Source organism: Sminthopsis crassicaudata, chromosome 1, assembly GCF_048593235.1.
Source record: "Sminthopsis crassicaudata isolate SCR6 chromosome 1, ASM4859323v1, whole genome shotgun sequence".
In the NCBI taxonomy this organism is placed as follows: Eukaryota; Metazoa; Chordata; class Mammalia; order Dasyuromorphia; family Dasyuridae; genus Sminthopsis; species Sminthopsis crassicaudata.
In genome coordinates, this window is record NC_133617.1 from 26830109 (window position 1) to 26848691 (window position 18583).

The 18583-nt window shown below is 45.6% G+C and overlaps 1 protein-coding gene and 1 long non-coding RNA gene across 2 annotated transcripts; one reads left to right on the forward strand and one right to left on the reverse strand.

Annotated features, from left to right (window-relative positions):
• The first annotated feature begins 259 nt into the window (after positions 1 to 259).
• On the forward strand, positions 260 to 13430 carry TBX3 (T-box transcription factor 3). The gene is made up of 7 exons (XM_074296946.1): positions 260 to 1761; positions 3330 to 3597; positions 4807 to 4953; positions 6716 to 6792; positions 7912 to 8072; positions 9318 to 10030; positions 11354 to 13430. The coding sequence occupies exons 1-7, from the start codon at positions 1379 to 1381 to the stop codon at positions 11837 to 11839; spliced, it is 2235 nt and encodes a 744-aa protein (XP_074153047.1). The 5' UTR covers positions 260 to 1378; the 3' UTR covers positions 11840 to 13430.
• LOC141558988 (uncharacterized) lies at positions 13079 to 15457 on the reverse strand. The gene is made up of 2 exons (XR_012487194.1): positions 15382 to 15457; positions 13079 to 14447 (listed from the first exon to the last, which is right to left on the reverse strand). It is a non-coding gene; the product is annotated as an uncharacterized LOC141558988 (long non-coding RNA).
• Between the last annotated feature and the right edge of the window lie 3126 nt (positions 15458 to 18583).

Genomic DNA, 18583 nt, shown 5'->3' on the forward strand with positions numbered 1-18583 from the left:
GCGAGGAAGCGAGAGCTCAGGGGGCTGCGGGTGATTTCTCCTCGGATAAGCCACCTAGAGGCGACTCTGTTTTTGTCTCCCCAGTGGCTCTGCGCCCTCCGCCCTCCCTCTCTGATCCTGTTGACAATATTCACACGGCAGAGAGTAGTAGAGATGCTTCGCTACAACATTACAGTTTCCGACACCTTTTTATAACTCGGCCAGATCCCCCTCCACTCGACCTGTCAAAACCACGCCTATGGAGCTACACAATTGGTCCGAAAGCGTCAAAGAGCCAATCAAGAAAGCTTGAGCTTCCTCGCAGCTCACAACACATCCGCACGATCTGGCGCAAGGAGAGCAGACTCACTGGGATTTCTTGAGGCTGAGGGTGTCTCTCCTACAGCTCTCTCGCTCTCTTTCTGTCTCCGTCTCTTTCTCTTTCTCTCCCTCCCTCTCCCTCTCCCCCCACCCTTTTTTTTTCTCTCTTCTTCCCTATCCTTTTCTCTCTCCCCTCCTTCCTCCCTCCTCCCCTCCTCTTTCACCTTTGCTAGCTAGGACTGAAATCCACAATATTGCAAGGAAGCAGAGAGATTGGGGGAGGGAAACGCAAGGGAGGCTCATTGAAACTGAGCCCTCATCCGAAGCTTTAGGGGGGAAGGAGAGGGAGCAGAACAGAAGTCCATTCGCAGCTCGAGTTGGGTCCTAGCTGTTTGTTGTTAGAATTTTTTTTTTTTTTCCTTTTCTGGAAGGGGGAGAATCTGTGTGTGTGTGTGTTTGTGTTTGCAATTTTCCCCTCCCTTCCTCGCTCGCTTTCTCTGTCTCGGAGCAGAGATTAAGTCGAATTGAAGAACTAGGAGACGGAAGACGGGAAGAAAAAAGGAAGAAAAGCAAAATTACAGCATTTGCCCAAGGAGTTCCAGTCCCATCTTCAATCGAGAAAGACTGGGCCCGGGAACCCAAGCTTCCCGGAACTCAGAGCGCAGCGATTCTAGAGCCGAGAGCCGAGAAAGCAGTACTCGGGCTGGCCGGGGAGAAAGCCAGAAATCCAGGGACTATCTGCTCTTGCCTCCCGGTGAAGGCTGCCCGGAGGGCCGTGCCAGGACCAGTGGAAAAACAGAACCCAAGGGTGCCCATCGCCATGAATGATTATGCCTCCGAATCCTGAGCTTGGAAGTTTTTAGAAAGCAATTTCCCACTCCTCCTTTACAAAATACAGACTGAATCTCTCACATCTCTCGGCCCCATCATCCCAAGGAAGTGTTTTTCTGAGTTGCCGTGAGGTTCTCTCTCTTTTAACGATGTACTGTTAAAAAAGCGGGGGCCACCTTTAGTGAGGACTCGAGTGCAGCAGCCGGAGCCCCGATCCCAGTCAGCAGCGCGGCGGCTGAGCCTCCCCATGAGAGAGCCGGTCATCCCTGGGACAAGCATGGCTTACCACCCTTTCTTACCTCACCGGGCTCCGGACTTCGGCATGAGCGCCGTGCTGGGACACCAGCCTCCCTTCTTCCCGGCTCTCACCCTGCCTCCCAACGGGGCTGCGGCGCTCTCGCTGCCGGGGGCTCTGGCCAAGCCCATTATGGATCAATTAGTCGGGGCCGCAGAGACCGGCATCCCCTTCTCCTCCCTGGGTCACCAGGCGGCTGCTCATCTGAGGCCTCTGAAAACTCTAGAACCCGAGGAGGAGGTCGAAGACGACCCCAAAGTCCACCTAGAAGCGAAGGAGCTTTGGGAACAGTTCCATAAAAGAGGGACTGAGATGGTGATCACCAAATCCGGAAGGTAAGCGGCTGAAGTTCTGATTTCTGAGGTTGGGTCTTCGGGGTGTTTTCTCTTCTTTTTAGTTATTAGTGTTCTCCCTCCCCCCCCCCCAAAAAAAAAAAAAAGTTCTTGTGAGCCTGTGCTTGCAGCTGCCTCCGGAAAAACTTGCCTCATCTGGAATTATGTGCTGCGATAGACTACTGCTAACTTTACAGAGTGAACTTCAGGAAATCCTAAGACTACCTGCCCTCTCCCACACGTGCATGCATTCTTCCTAAGAAAAAACTGTTCTGTCTTTGTGTCTGTGCGTGTATACCCCTGCCCGTAGACACTCCGATGTCCCACTCTGGACATTATTTTACATAGAGCTTTCAAGAGTAAAAGTAGTTTGCTTGTTTGTTTTTAACTTGTACAGGAGTACTCAGCTGCCTCTTTTCGGAAATGAACTAATTGTTAATTTCTCATCTAAAGTGAATAACTTTAGGCTGGCTGTCTCCTCTGGGAGCTCCTAGCGTGTGTTTATCGTCAGGAGTCTGTCCGTCTCCCTCTGTGTCCGGAATCTTGCCCCCTAGGTCTAGAAGAGGCCTAACTGCATATACTTGGGCTATAGAAATGTATTCCCACATCAATGAGAGAAACTGATCAAAGATATTTTACTCACATGTTTGTAATCAGAGAGAAAGAAAGAGTTCAACAGGCAATGGGGGGGGTAATTAGAATTATACAGTCAGGCATATGTCCTATAACATATGGAGAAACTAACCTTCCCAGAGAGCTTTGTGGATTTTGCAGCGATCACCTGAACAAACTCTGGCGAAGGCTGGGGCCCCTGTGATTTTTATGCTGTGCCTCTCAGCTCCTTAAAAGAAAATAAAAGAATTGCATGAAAGCTGAGAAAAAGAAAGAAAGAAAGCTTGCTCTATAATTCTCACAGTCCTCTGTCTCCTTGCTAATTGTGGTCAGAAGTTTTACATGGAAAACCTCGGCCAAAAGAGTAGGTGCCTTCTTATTTGTTACCCGGTCATGTGTTTCCTTTTAAGCCAGGATCGCCGAATGCCAAACTCTTCGGCATAATAAACAGCAAATTTGTGGTATCCTGTCGCAGTTTAAAACTGGACATAGCAGCGGGGGAATGCGGTCAGCCCGGCGCTGCACAGATGGCCAAGTCCTAGAAAATGGCATTTTCTGAATTCATTGAAGGGGGACTCCTGGAGCAGCTAGTTACCCTTCACTACAGCGGCAGGCCCCAAAGTGCATTTTCTGCAGAGAGATATTTTCCCCCGGGCCCACTGACAAACCTTCTGAAAAAGGGATTCTCCACCACCCTCTCACACCCACATTTTCTCTTCGGCTACTTATCTGCTCCACATTTCTTCATCCTCTCCCGCTCCTCTGTTTACATATACATACGCGATAGTAGATTTTAAAATCGCTTTTCTATGGTTGTCGGACAAAACGAAGCAGACCCCATTTCCCAGATTCTTTTTCTTGTCCAAATCTCCCAGTCAAGAAAAGTTTTCCTTTTGAAATCTACAGGAGGGTAATTGATCTCGGAAACTGACGGATTTGTTTTGGTCTATCTCTTCTAGGAGAATGTTCCCTCCGTTTAAAGTGAGATGCACTGGGTTGGATAAAAAGGCCAAATATATTTTGTTGATGGACATTGTAGCTGCGGACGATTGTAGATATAAATTCCACAATTCCCGGTGGATGGTTGCGGGCAAGGCTGACCCTGAAATGCCCAAACGAATGTATATTCATCCCGACAGTCCTGCGACAGGCGAACAGTGGATGTCCAAAGTGGTCACTTTTCACAAACTGAAACTGACCAACAACATTTCTGACAAACACGGATTTGTAAGTTTCCCTCGCAGCTCCAAAGATTTTCTTTTTTAATTCTTTCTCTCTACCTCTGCTACAAGGCCTCCTTTTCCTCCCCGGCCTTCTCTGCCCGAATAATGGAAGCTGCCTTCCCAGATTTTAAACTTGAGGCGCCCCCTCAACAAGAATCTCGGCGTTGCCAGGAGAGACCAGAAAGGGCAAAGAAAAGAGCTAGCTTAACTAGAAAAGGGAGCCCATAACCAGGCGCCCAGTAAATTCGGACCTGTTTGTGTATTTGAATGTTAAAGGCTCGGCTCAGCTGGTTGATATATTTTTTTTTTTTTAAATTATTGTTATTGAAAATCCAAAACCAAACCCCTCCTTATCCATAGTTTCGTTTTCAAATTTAAGTTTTGCCATTACTATCTTCTTGAAATCAATTCTCTTTTCTTCCAGATTTTTAAAAGCTTGAATGCTGGGGGGGCAGGGGGGGATAGTTTAATTAGTGTGTCTGGTTAGGGGAATTTTTTTTAAATAGATTTTTTTTTTTTTTTCAAAGTAAAGACTGGGATTTGATGAAAGCCAGGTTCTCTGGGTTGTCGGGGAAGGCATAAAGAGATCTCCTAAATTTGGGTGAAGAGAAGAATTAAAAACGATTCTCAAAGAATGTGAAGTGCCCCCTGTTTCCCCAAGACCCCCAATTCCATTCAACTAATAGGGCTGATAAGTACAAAATAGGTAAAGATTTCTCTGATCATTCTGTCTGGCCCAGAAATCTTTGCCATTGCAAGAGTGCATTTATTATCCCTGTGATTAGCAGATAAATATTTCTGCCTGGATTTCAGCCTTTTAGGGGCTTTAACCAATTACAACAGTCAATTAGCAAGGGCTGAAGTCAATAATCGTTTTATAAATTTGATAATTTTTTCTGTCTTATCTTTTTGATGATTTTTTTTCCCTTTGGATCCCTAAAGCGGGTTTGCTGGGAAGAGGGAGTTTAGGCACCCGTGCATGGATAACACAGGACATAAAAATTTCCTTATCGATGACTATTTGGAATATCTAGACTTGGGTAATGGAGGTGGTTGTCAAATCGGTGTGCTAATAAATCTACAAATTAAAGTCAGTCTAACTGGGCGTTGTGTATAGGAGGGCCATGGGACAGTGTTGTTGAGGGTTCCAAGGTCCCTGGAATTCTTTTCCACACTAACCATTCCTTCACTTTCTCTCCTTTCCTCTCTACAGACCATTTTAAACTCCATGCACAAATACCAGCCTAGGTTCCACATTGTTAGGGCCAATGATATCCTGAAACTTCCCTACAGTACATTTCGGACTTATGTGTTCCCTGAGACAGAATTCATCGCCGTGACCGCATACCAGAATGATAAGGTAATAGAGAATTTGGGGGGAAGAAGGTATAGAATTAAAAAGCGAAAATGGAGGCAACTATTCAGACTTTCCTTTTATGTCATTTGACTTTATGTAGAGGCCAAAAAGAGTGAGCACTCCTCTTCAGAGCCAGCCATCAAAATTTGCTTGGGTTAGAGGTTAAAATGAAATAAAGAAATCCTCTTGAGATGAACTCTTATCTGTCTTTATTAGAATTTTTAGATTGTTCCTTTCCAAAACCAGTGTTGATTAGCTAACCTTCAGGGAAGGGAGAGGTTTCTCTAAGAAAAAAAATATATATATAGAATGAAAATGGATTTTCTTGAGTCTCTATCCTAAAACAAGTACAGAGTAGGTTCTCTTTCCCCTACTGTCCCACAGCTCCGAGTAGCTGTTTGGTCTGGTTCTTATTATATTTTATCCTGCCATGTTTTTATTATTATTATTTTCTCCGTGTGTGGTAGGAGGAGGATGGGAATAACCAAGGAGTGGACTAGGCTAAAAAGTATTTTGATGTTGGGGGTACTCTGAGGTATGGTCAGGCAGTTGGATGCGTCTAGCCTGAAATTTTTACTACCTTGGTCCTAGTCATCGGGAAATATTCCAGGCCCACTTTGCAGACAATTGGGAAGGTAAAATTAGAGGATTAGATTTTTCAGAGAGGAAATAGAACTGGGTGTTGACTGAGGATCCCCAAGATCAGCCTCATTTTTTATGATCTACAAGTAGGGGTTATTCCAATAAAATTAAAAAAAAAAAAGTTATACTTTCATGAAATGACTGACTAATCTTTTTGATGATCGATGGTCATTTGTGCCTTGCACATATTGGGTGCTTAACAAATGTTTGTTGGTTTCATTAAATTGACATTTGTTACATCACATGGTCCCTGCTTCCTATGGTTGAAGCTGAGTTGGGAAGGGAGGCAAAGACATTGATAGGGTGTTGTGATAGTGGGTGTTTATTGGAGCTGAGAGGCAGGAGGCTTTAGTTCAGTTCAATTTTCCCAGAAATCAAGATCCAACCAATTTTCTCAGTCCATGATAAGAAAATTTCCCCCCTTTTTAACGTAGAAAACATTTTGAAAACAAATCTTTGCCAGATCCTTCCCCCCTCTCCCCCCCCCCCCCCCCCCGTCGGGGGTTGGGGAGAAAAAAGGGGTGGCATTGTAAACCTTATTTAGCAAAAGTAGCTTCTTAGTTGCTCTTTGGACTCTGGATTTATGTTGGGCAGATAATGATGATAAAAATGAATAATAATATTAACAATAGAGATTTCTATGAAGTACATTATAACAGCAATATTCCTTTACAACATAAAGAAATGGAAATTTTGTTTAGGAGCATGACCTCTCCTCGACAAATTTCTATAAAATACTTTATGAGATTGGGTGGAGGCATAATGCAATTTACAGTGAATTGAGGGTATATTAAAAAAACAACAACAACAAAGTGCTAAATGGAAACATAATTTTAATAACTAAAAAGTTTTCTATTTTACATTTTTTTCCAACTTTCAAATGGACTTTATACTCCAGTTCTGTGCAGAGAGAACCATTTCCAGGCTACCTAATGCCTGGAGACTTCCTTAGGAAATCTAGGTTGGGGGAGTCTTGACTTGGCTCTCCTTCACTCCCTGACTGTCTCAGCTGGGCTCCCAACTTCAAACTAAGGATAGGATGGAGGTGGGGAGGTCTGAGCGGCACTTCAGAAGAATTTCAGAGATGAAGCAAAAGTTTCTTACTCCTCTGTCCTTTTTCCAGATAACCCAGTTAAAGATTGACAACAATCCCTTTGCCAAAGGGTTCCGAGATACCGGGAATGGCAGACGAGAGAAGAGGTGAGTAAAGGAAATTGCTCCAGAGCGAAAGCTTTGGAAGGTCTTGAATTTCATTTCGGAGATCCGAATAATGTTTTTAAAAAGGCATGATTCTTGATGGGGAGAAAATGAACTCCGGGGAGTTTCCAGGATCCTCCCATCTTTTTGGAGAGGGGTGAACAACCCCACCCAAATTTCAAAGGATATTAAAGTCCATTTGGAATCAGCCTGGAGGGATAGAGGGTCTGTTTATTAATCCCTTTGTCCTAGGACTCTGGGATTTGTCAAGATCCTATTAAAAGGCCAATCCTAGGAACATTAAAAAAAAAACTATCCTAGAAAGGTGTTGATGGAATCAGAAATCCTTTATTCCCTCTACTGTATGAACTGATCACAGGGTACTGATTATGGACTTCCCAGTCCAATCTTAAGTGGAGTGGGGTTAACAGTTCTAAGTAGATTGGAACCTTTTGAGTGGAAAAAAAAAATACCCTCTTCAAAAAAACAAAATGGCCAAGGGAAGAGGGAAGTGGCCTACCTAGGGCTGAAGTGTACGATGTCTTGTTGAGCTGAGCAGGAGATTTTGCTGGTCAGGAATTTCCCTTTCTGAGAAAGTCAAAACTTCTCTAAATCCAAAGAATCAGAATTTTCTCTTTCTCTGAGAAGTAAGGGCAAGGATGACAAGAAGAAAACTCTTCTTGCAAATATCCAAAGGAAATGATTTCTAATTTTCCTGTAAACATTTTTTTTTTTTTTAATTTACAAATTGTTGGTGGAACGTCTGCACAGAATACCCATCTCTGGACCCAGTACTGAGTTCCCATGCCTTTCTGGGCCCTCTCCCCAACAAATAACCAAGGTACTCTAGCCCTGGTTTGTGTCTATTCGTGAAAACTTAAGCCTCAGTATCTACCTCCCCATCCATCCCTTTTCTAAGCTTTCTTAAAAATCAAAAGCTCAGTCTGTACAGTATCTTCTTCTCCCCTTACCTGGCAGCTGTGTTGACAGATGTTCAGACCCAGTTTTAGGCCCTAGAAGTAGGTGTTAGGGCTATATATTTATATATCCTCGGGGCTTAGTTAAGGGGTGAAAGCAGGCAAAAGAACTTTCCCTCCTTCAATGCACTGTTCTGGTTTACAGAAAGCAGCTGACTTTGCAATCCATGAGAGTGTTTGAGGAGAGACATAAAAAGGAAGCAGGAACCTCGGATGAATCCTCCAGTGAGCAGACAGCTTTCAAATGTTTTGCCCAATCCTCTTCTCCAGCCGCTGTGTCCACAGTTGGAACCTCTAATCTCAAAGGTAGGTATCAAAGGGACCCTCCAGTCCCCAAGAGCATCTCTCCCCCTTGTGGCATCTGGTAGCCAAAGATGGGCTTTTTCTTTTGTCTCCAGTTTCCTACTTTTATAACTTTCCCTGAATCTCTTCCTTTCGTCATTTTTTTTCTCTTTTCTCTCTAACTGGCCCAGTCACTAAGGCAGAGACAAATTTCAGAGTTGTCCTTCATTGCTTCAAAATTAAGCCCCAATCTTCTTAAAGGGCCCAGAAGCTTTGTTCCCTTCCCCCAACAGATGTAACAAGTCTCATACTCTCCCTCTCACCTCCGCACCCCATCTTAGTAGATTGGGAGTTTATTAATCTGTGCTGCTTCTCCCCCCACCCTCGACATGTCCTCCCACACTGAGGCCTTTGAAATTTTCCTTTGTACATGAAGTTCTAGATTTTAAAGATATTTGAGCACCTTGGAAATGGGTAGGGGTGGGGGAGGTGTTACAGGTAGGGGGGGGGAGACTTTTGCCACCTGGATCAGAGGGGAGAAACAGCCCAGCCGAAAAGTCAGTCAGTCTGCCTGTGGGAGGAGGTGTACTGGGGGAAGGGGAGGGGAGGGAGATGAGATGGTTCAGGACCTGAACCGGTTTCCTGTGTTTAAAGAGCAGGTAATATTTATTTGGAAAGAAACTCCCACAGAAAGACACAACAGAAGAAACCTGTTTTCAAGGGAAATAAAATGAGAGAACTTTCTATCTTGAATCCATTTAAATTTTCCCGTGTATTATGGCTTACAATGCTACCCAGTTAGGGCTGTGCTGATAGGGAAATAAAGTTATATTGGTCTAAAGTGAACCTGTTCTGCAAATCCCTTTCTCTCTCTGGACCTCATTTTTTGTTTAATGAGATTATTGTTCTAGATGAATTCTTTAGATCCTCTAGGCCTGAAACGATTCCCTCTTCCCCACCTTTCCCAAGTGCCTTCTTTGTTTTGTATTCATGCATCTATCCCTGGTGTTGTAGCACAAAGTAAGCACCTAGAGGCCAAGGCTGTTCATTTTAATGGTTTTATTTAAAATCGATTAGCTGGGCGGCGTCCTCTATAAATGTCTTTTGACACATTTCTAAGGTTTAGGTTTTAGGAAGTAAGTTTTCTGCCTGGTGGAATTGCTGGGTTAAATTAGTGGCGGCGGCGAATTTAAATTAGTTTGCAGCCTAAGGCTGAGCTCCTCCTGGTCTGGGTCTCACCCTGCCTTGCACCCTTTCTCCCCCTTGCAGATCTGTGCCCCAGCGAGGGGGAGAGCGATGCAGAAAGCAAGGAAGAGCCCCCCGAGGCCAGTGACATGGGGAAAATATCCACCACCACATCGGAGGAGCCTTCTAAAGACAAGGGCAACTCACCCTCCAAAGGCCACCTCTTCTCATCCGAGAGAGATCGAGATAGAGATCGGGACCGGGATCGAGATCGGGACCGAGACCGGGCCAGGGAAGGGATTCGGCTGGAAAAGACCTCCCCTGATTCGCGTCATAGTCCAGCTGCCATCTCCTCTAGCACCCGAAGTTCAGGCTGTGAGGATCGAAAGAGCCCTGGCCGGGAAGGGGTCCCGAAGGTCCCCGAAGAGGGGCGCCCGGTGCTCCCGGGGAAGGAGACCTTCACCCCTCTCACAGTGCAGACGGACAGTTCATCGCACCTGAGCCCAGCCCACCTCCCGAACCTGGCATTCCCCCCTGGTCTGGCTAGCCAACAGTTCTTCAGCCCCCTGGGCAACGGCCATCCCCTCCTCCTGCATCCCAGCCAGTTTGCTATGGGAAGTGCTTTCTCCAGCATGGCCGCTGGTATGGGTCCCCTGCTGGCCACCGTGTCTGGAGCTTCCACAGGAGTCACCGGCTTGGACACCACGGCCATGGCAACCGCGGCGGCCCAGGGACTATCGGGGGCCTCTGCAGCAGCCTTGCCCTTCCACCTCCAGCAGCACGTCCTAGCCTCTCAGGTAATTTTCTCTCTTTCTCTCTCTTCCTTCTCCCCCTTTTACTCTCCCTTTTCTCAGCAAGGCAGCTAGGGACTTATAGTCAGGAGGGCAGATCCAGCCAAACATACTTATGACCCTGGGCAAGTCATTTAACTAATTTCCTTATCTATAGCACGGATCCTACAGGATAGACCTGAGGAATTAGAAGTGCTTTGCAAACCTTAAAGGGCTATATAAATTCTAGCTGCTATCATCATTATTATTGCCACCCCTGGCTCAAATTGCTTCCCCGGTTGCCAGTCAGGGGTTGGGATTACAGTAAGAGGGCACTCTCCTGGGCTCCCAAGCATTAATTTTGGAGAAGGCCATCCTGGGTTAACAGCAACAACAACTCAGATTTGGAGTGTGACCAGGACAAGGAGAGCTGCCTGTGTGTGGTGAGGGCAGCAGCCATGGGGAGGAGGGATGGTTGCGCCTTGGACAAGAAGAAAGAGAAAGGAAGAGGAGGTGAATAAATCAGGCCGGGCTTTGGATTTTCAGCGAAAGCTTTATTTGAGAGAGAGAATCTTCAGTTTTCTCTTTTGGTACCATTTTTGTTTCCTCTTGTCACTGCTTCCTGTGCCTGATATTTCTTAGGATCCTAGAAATAGGGTGGATTTGGGGGGGAGGGGAAAAATCGAGACCAAAGTTTGGTCTTCTTAGCTTCTTACTTATCATCATCATCATCATCACCATCATCATCATTATTATTATTATTATTATTAATATATTATCATCATCATCATCTTATGTCTTATTAGCTTATTACTTCTTAGCTGTCAACCTTTTCCAGTCAAAATTGTGAAAGTCTTAATGGAAAACACTGCACTGGGAGTTTGGTGATGGCTATTAGTCCTGGTTGTCACTCAGTAACTGTGGTTGACATTAGGGGCTGCTGGTCTGATCCTCCTTTCTTTGTAAAATTAGGATACCCTAAGAAACATGGGGTCCCCCTCGATTTTCTGGCACTTTGTGTTCTAAGGCCCCACCCACGTCGACATTCCACGTTCCGAGGTCTTTCTCAGCTTTAGCATTCCGTGTTCTCAGGTCCCTCCCAGCTTTGACATTTTATGTTCCAAGGGCCCTCCCAGTTCTAACATTTTATGATCTGAGTCCCTCCCATCCCTGATACTCTCTGGTTTTGTTCTTGGCCTGTACAAGTTTCCCTTGGGATCTGGACGCTTGGCTGGTTCTTCTGGGACGGGAGATGAGAGTTGCAGCTTGGGGATTTGTACTAGGAAGGAGCTCACTCCCTCTGTGTTCCCCAGAATCACTGACTCCTCCCTCCCCGTCTTGTTTCTCCAGGGACTGGCCATGTCGCCCTTCGGAAGCCTCTTCCCCTACCCTTACACGTACATGGCAGCAGCGGCGGCTGCCTCCACCGCGGCGGCTGCTTCCAGCACGGTCCACCGGCATCCTTTCCTGAACGCAGTGAGACCCAGACTTCGCTACAGCCCGTACTCCATCCCCATGCCCCTCCCCGACAGCAGCGGCCTGCTCGCCCCGGGTCTCCCTTCCATGGCTGCGGCAGCCGCAGCGGCGGCGGCCGCCACGTCGGGCGGCGTGTTGGAGAGCAAAGCAGCCAACCTAGCCTCCAGCCCGGCCTCCGTGGCTTTGGACTCGGCCTCTGAACTCAATAGCCGATCTTCTACCATATCCTCCGGTTCCGTGTCTCTGTCCCCAAAACTCTGCCCTGAGAAGGAACCCTCCACCAGCGAACTGCAGAGCATCCAGCGTCTAGTGAGCGGCCTGGAGTCGAAGCAGGACAGATGCCGCAGTGGATCCCCTTAATGGCCTGCACCTCGATCCCAGAGTTCCAAGCAAGGGGACCCTTTTGGGTGGGAGGGATGGGCGCAGCTGTGTATGGGGCTGAGAACGTTCCCCATCCTGAAATTCTTGGGTCTCATTCCAAATCATTGTCTCGCAGTGCACTTTGTAAACTATGGTGAATTCCCTCAGATGGCCCCTCTGGAGAGGGCTGGGCTGGGGGCTCAGCTGAGGCTGAGGCTTGAAAGGGGGTGGGAGTGGGAGGGAGAAGGGTTCAATGGAGGAAAAGACCTAAAAGCTGCTATGTTTCAGAACCATGCTCTCATGGAAAGGTCATGTGTGTCCCCTAGAAAGCAGAGATGGCCAAGTTCATCTCCAGAGGTGTTTCCCCCCCCCCTCCTCCACTCAGTGTGTAAAATAGACTAAATGAAATAAAAATGAATGGAAATGAATAAGGAAAAGAAAAGTGATTTTTTAAAAAAAGAGTATAAAGTGACTTGCATATCAGTTCTTCAAAATGAAATTGAATGCAGAACTCTTTGGGGTGGGATGAAGATATACCTGTAGCCCTTTGTTAGCCTGTATTAATGAAATCTGATGTCTTTTTAATATTATTGTGATGTCTTAAAGAGCCCCCATAGGGCCCTTGCATGCTCTACAGTAGTCTATTTTTCTGTTTTATTTTTCTGAATGTTTATTTCCTAGGGAGAAAAGAAAATAACTCTTCTTTCCCCTCCCATCCCATAACTGCAAGAGCTCCCTAATATTAATAATTTAAAAAGAGGCAGATAAAAGAAGTGGGAGGGGAATTGAATTTATTTTATCAAAGTTTGGTTGTTAGTTGTCTCCCTTGATTTCCTTCTCTCTTTACTGTATATGCAATAACAAAGTTATTAAAAATAGTTAAAAAAAAAAGAGAAGTGAACACTATTAGACAAAGTATTTATATAATTATTTGGTAACTTGTAAATAAGTGGAATATGAATACTCAAAATTAAACTTTAATTTATTGACACTGTACAGATCTCTGTAAATAAGGCAGCAGCTGTCCCGTTTAGTTCTCCATTTCATTTCAAGGTCAGACTTGGAAAACAAGGAAACATACAGCTCTGGGCTGGTTTTTTTTTTTTTTCCCCAACTATTTTTTTTTTTTTTTTTGCAAGTACCTCCTAATAACTAAGTTAATTAAAAAAAGTCCTAATGCAGAAGATAAAAATAAATTAAGGGGAAGAATGCTACTTCAGGTCCTTTCTTGAGTCAAATGAAAGGGTGGAGATTGAGGTAGAGAGGGGAAAGGGGGCAAAGCAGATTCTTGTGGTCTGGATTTCTCTTTCTGAATTTGCCCATTCTTTTTTGTGTCCAAATGAAATGGGTTTGACTACTGGTGTCTCTGTGTTATAGATTATTTCTCAGTTGGTGCCTAGAGATAATAGCTAATCCAAGTTTGAAAGTCAGGTGTTTTCAAGAAAAGAAAAAAACCCACCAAACTTTTAAAAACGTAAAACCCATGAAGGTATATTTTGTGTTATAGAATCGTTAATGAGTTCTTGGTTTTCTGTATTTTTTTTTCTTTTAAAACGTCACTGAAATTTCAATAAATTTTTATTGAAATGTCTCCTAGACTTGTCGAATGCCTTTCTTGTGGGGGACCTTCAAGGAAAATGAATCTGCCCCCTCCCCCACCTCCTTAAATACTTAAGTCTACTTTCCCCCATCGAACTGAGACGTTCAGGAGAGCTGTCAATCAAGTTTCACGGGAGCGCCCAAGCACTTTTTTGCTCCAGAAAAATAAAGCGGAGGAAGCTCCAAAAAAGAACTGGATCGTGCATTTTTCCTTGATGAGAAAGGGACGGAACAGACGGGGAGGAAGGGGAGAGGAGGATTTCGATTTTGCATTTAATGACAAAAAACAAAAAAAACGTTGTAAAGGATGGTCGGGCGTGAGTGTGGCTCCCTCAGACCTACATCTGTCATAAATTACGGAGCCAACGGGAAGAAAGTGGAAGTCTCCAAAGCGAAACTTTAGAGACGCCTTTGCCCTCTCCTGTGCCGTGTGCTCCCGGCCCCAAATTCCCTAGCCCTACTCACCCTCTCCCCCATTTCTCAGTTAAAAGTGAGCCGGGGATGCGAATTAAAACTCGCACGGTCGCCCTGGCCCTTCCAGGGCAGCTCTGCGGTTGGGAAGGTGTTATCCTTGCCCAAGTTTTAGCGGCTTCCCAGGACAGGAAGAAGGGGACCAGATCAGACGGTTCCCAGAGTTTCACGTCTAGCCGTCGGGGCCTGTGTCTAAGGATGCTGTTCCCAGTCGAGTTTCCACTCCTTTCGGAACACGGCTTGGAAGAATGAACTGGCGGCGAGGAGATACTCCCCGCAGCTGGCACCGGGCCCTGACCTAAGCCGCCTCGCCCTGGGCCCACGGCAGGAAGTAGAGACTCCCAGGTAGTGTCGGCTTCCAAACGTGGGGAGAGGAAAGGGCTGCCATTGCTGTAGCACTGTAGGGGGCTTGCAAAATACTTTCTCTCCATCTTCCCTCATCTACATCCAACAATCTAGTTAAGGAAGCAAGACTTCTCAGGAACCGGAGGCGCGGAGAGGCTTGTCCAAGGTCACCTGTCCAAATCTGCAAGGTTTCCTATAATAACGAAGGCAGAACCCTTTCCCTCTGGAGCCTGGAAAGGGCCGCACTTGCAATTTTCCTAAGCCCCAGACGTAGCCCGCTGCCTCAGTGGTCTGCGGATGACACCTGGAAGCAAGAAACGGCCCCCGCTGGCTCCAAACGACCCCCTTCCAGCTCCTCCTCTCTCCCTGAGGTCTGGGAATAGACTCGAGGCCCTTCGAATTTAATTCAGAAAGCCGGGGAAATGCCTCCGGAGGGGAAGGGACACTTCGGAGCCCCAGAAGAAGGCGGTAGAGGCCCGTCTGGCTCCCGCCCCCATTTCTCCCCTGCTCCTGCCCACTCCTTCTCTCCAGAGGACCCCCACCCCCACCCCCACCCCCAGGCAGTCCAGTAAGTTTTCTTTTGAAGTTGAGTTTTTATCTTTTAAACAGTCAATAAAATGCGGAGCGCCTGTCCAACCTTCCCTGCTGCATATTCATTCCTACCCTTACCTCGAGGTGAAGGGGAGTGAGGGGTGGGGACTGGAGGGGACTCCAAGTGAAAGCCTTCTACCTCCAAGCCCTGGGGCCATGAACTGAGAGATCTCTGTAGGAGCCGGTTAGGCGGCTGCCCCCGCTCCCTCAGTTCGGGGAGGAGGTTGGGGGGGAGGGGGGCGCCGCGGGCCCAGGTCCATAGCACTAACACCTCGGCAGAGTTGAAATGGCCTACAATGCAGGGGAGGGGTGTGGGAGTAACTGTCTTCCCCTTCCACTCTCCTCTGTCCCCAGGAGTGGGACTTCTCTTGAACCCCAGAATCCGTAGGATCTGGCGTGGCCCTGGGGCTGGGGCCTGGTCCCCCAACTTCTCTCTGGCTTTCTTTCCTACTAAAAGCCTCTTCAAAATGGGCCATTTGGGCAGACAGAACCAGGGGCCAAACTGCTGTTTTCTTTTCAGCTACTGTTCTACTTACTAGTGCAGCTCGCTGACTCCCGACCTGCAGGACCTAAAGCGCCGGTGTCTCCAGCGCTGGAGATAGAGAAATACTAAAGCCAGGTCTCAAGCTGTCTCTATTTGACATGCAATTCAATCCGTGTGTGTGTGTGTGTGTGTGTGTGTGTGTGTGTGTGTGTGTGTGTGTGTGAGAGAGAGAGAGAGAGAGAGAGAGAGAGAGAGAGAGAGAGAGAGAGAGAGAGAGAGAGAGAGAGAGAGAGAGAGAGAGAGAGAGAGAGAAAGGAGAGAGAAAGGAGAGAGAGAGAGACTTTTATATTCCATTTGTACAGAGTAACAAAGATTTCTAAGGCCTTGGTCCTGATCCAGAGGTGAGCCCCGAGTCCAGCAGAATAGGCCTATAATATACATACGAACTTAATGAATAAACGACTGGAAGGATATATGGCTGGCTGGCTGGACGTGTTCGGGAAGGGGGCCCTTTTGGTGCAATTTGTAACCTGAATTTTAAGAATTGTAATTCCAGTTAACGGGAGGGAAGAAGGGGAAGCACAAAAAAGGAAGATACTGATTTTCTTTTTGGACCGGATTTTCGGGATTTCCTCCTTTCCTGCGGTGAAACTGAATCTCGAATTCTTACCAGCCCAATGGTCAGATCTGAGAGATTCTGCCGCTAGGCTGGCGCTGTCTGTCACTGTCTCTCTGTCTGTCTCTCTCTCCCTTATCTCTTGTATATCTTATTTGTATATAGTTACGTTAATGAGTAACCTTCGTGGCGCTGGCGGACAGGGGTAAACAGCTAGCAATCTCTCTGGATTAGCCTGCCGATTACTCACCTGGCGCCTCTCTCAATCTACCGGGTAGGTTTATGGCCCCGGCGGCCTAGTGCCGGCAAAAGGCCCCTTTCTCTGGGCTTGGAGTGCCACCTATCTGTCCGTCCAGCAAACACTCCCCTTCAGAGTCCTGGTCACCTAGTTCCCCTCAGCTCTGACTCTTTACCACCCCCAGACCCTCAGTCCTCTCTCTTTTCCCTTCTTCCCATTTTCTCACTTCGCATTTTCCCTCTCATTTGCCTCCTGGGACTTGGTGACCAAAGGAAGGCCTCTGATATATGGGAAGAATCAAGTCTAGCTCAGGAATGTCTCTTTTCTTTCCCCCCGGGGCCTAGATTGTACTTTTGTTCTGTTGTGTTTGTAGGGTTCCCAATACCCCATCTGAAAAAAAAAAAAAATCAGGATCATAGCAGTTCCTATTCCTAGTAAAATGAACTCTCCAACTCACAAATTCTTACCCCAGTCCATAACCAGGAGACTGGCTCTAGATGTCCTTGACTTTATCTGGATCATCCTCCACACACATCCTTTTCTGGACTCTTGTCATCCCATCTTACCCCCACTTTCCACGTGGAAATGTCACCTTTTTCCTCGTTCTATAGATCAATAGCTACTTCTCTCTTTTGGACTGAAGTGAACAGGTCTTGGAGACCATGGAATGGAAAAATATAAGCATTCGACCCCACTCCCACATACCTCTTTGCCTTTGTCCTTTCCCCCTCCCCTTTGTCATATTGCCCCAGCCAGACTAATGCTGAAACCACAGGATAGAATTATTGAAAATCTTGGAGAACCAACATTCTGCCTGAAGCAACAAATTAAACCAGCCCTGTATCTCTTAGACACTTGGTTTTGGAGGCCTAGTATCCTGATTTAAGCCTTACTGGGTAGAAAGGGTCAGATCTATAAGGCATCAAGATATACTGATATTTGGAACCCAATTCCTGGCATTATCTGAGGATCTTATCAGAGTGCAGGCCTTTTTACAAAGAGAAAGAGGGATGAATTTTGAAAGGCTATGGAGGATTTAGAGTTCCCAATAGAGATCTTTGCTCTTCCTCTCTTCTCCAAGTCCAAGTCAAAAGGAAAGTTGTGGATATCTGAGGTTACTATAAAAGGAAGAAAATGGATGGCCTATATGGTCAGAAGCTTTCTATGCTGCTCATCAAGTGTGACCTTGAAAACTTCCAAGTCTCAGTTTTCCCCTTTGTAAAATAAAGAGCTTGTACTATGATGCCCTCCATTTTGAAGTTCTCTGGTTGTATAACCTCTGAGCCACAAACCAAATGAGACCTGAGTATGTACCTGTCCTTTACCCTTCTGGCTGACATTTAGAGTTTTCCTGAATAAGTTTTTGAGTTAAGTGATTTATTCAGGGTCACATAGCTAGTAAGTCAAGTGGCTAAGCCAGATTTGAACTAAAATCCTCCTGATTCCAAGCTGGTGCTCTATCCAATCCATATTTTAGTGCATATAGGGACTTTTTTCTTAACTTGATCATTTATTTTTTTTTATTTTTTTTTTTGGTCAATTAGGGTTAAGTGATGACAATATGTTTTGTAGAAAATTTCCCTTGGGGAAAGTATGGTAGAAAATTCAGTACTATTCCTAATGAGGTTTTCAATGAGAAGATAGATCAGGAAATATATAGACGTTAGGGATAGATAAATATAGGTCAGGAAATGATGTTCATATCTGGAGTAAGTAAGGGTAGAAAAAATGCAACCAGTTATGATGATAAACTTTTGACTCTATTAGTCACAGACTATTAAATCAAGTCTGTTATACCTTCAAGTATCTTAGCTTGCTTATGGACTGGGAATCTATTGTATACAATAAGAACTAGGTGTCAATTAACCATACTTTTTTTTCACTAGTCTTTCTCTGGTATCACATTATTATATGGAGGTAATTTGAGGTATTTTGAAGGTCATGCGTTGGACAGAGAGTGGCTCCATAGCTAACTTTCAAAGACCTGACTGGCCAGTAATAGTGAGAGAAATTTATGTACTTATCGGAAGATTGGTTGATGACAACGAAAAGAAAGAAAAAAGATAAAGGAAGAGAGAGAGGGGGAAGAAAAGAAAGGGAAAAGAGAAGAGGAAGGAAAAAAAAAAAGGAAGAGGTAACTGATCACATCAATTAGAGAACCAACTACCTAAGGAGAGAGGTAATTTTTTTTTCTTTTTCAAATTTTGCAACTTTGAAATTGGTTTTATTATGGAGTCAATTATTTCCTTCCAAGAGATCGTGTGGTCTCACTCCTCCCTCCCCTACCAGATTTGGGTATTATCCTGCAAAGATAATATTTGGATGTGGAATGATTTTGTTATTGCTGTTCACTTAGTTGTCTGTTTAGCAATCCATTCATCTTTGTTTTTAATTCAGTAA

Bases quoted from the DNA above. Each gene is read 5' to 3' on its own strand.
- TBX3 (XM_074296946.1), top strand. From the start codon at position 1,379: ATGAGAGAGCCGGTCATCCCTGGGACAAGCATGGCTTACCACCCTTTC. The intron at 1,762-3,329 runs GTAAGCGGCTGA...TATCTCTTCTAG, and splicing joins GTGATCACCAAATCCGGAAG to GAGAATGTTCCCTCCGTTTA. The intron at 4,954-6,715 runs GTAATAGAGAAT...TCCTTTTTCCAG, and splicing joins CCGCATACCAGAATGATAAG to ATAACCCAGTTAAAGATTGA.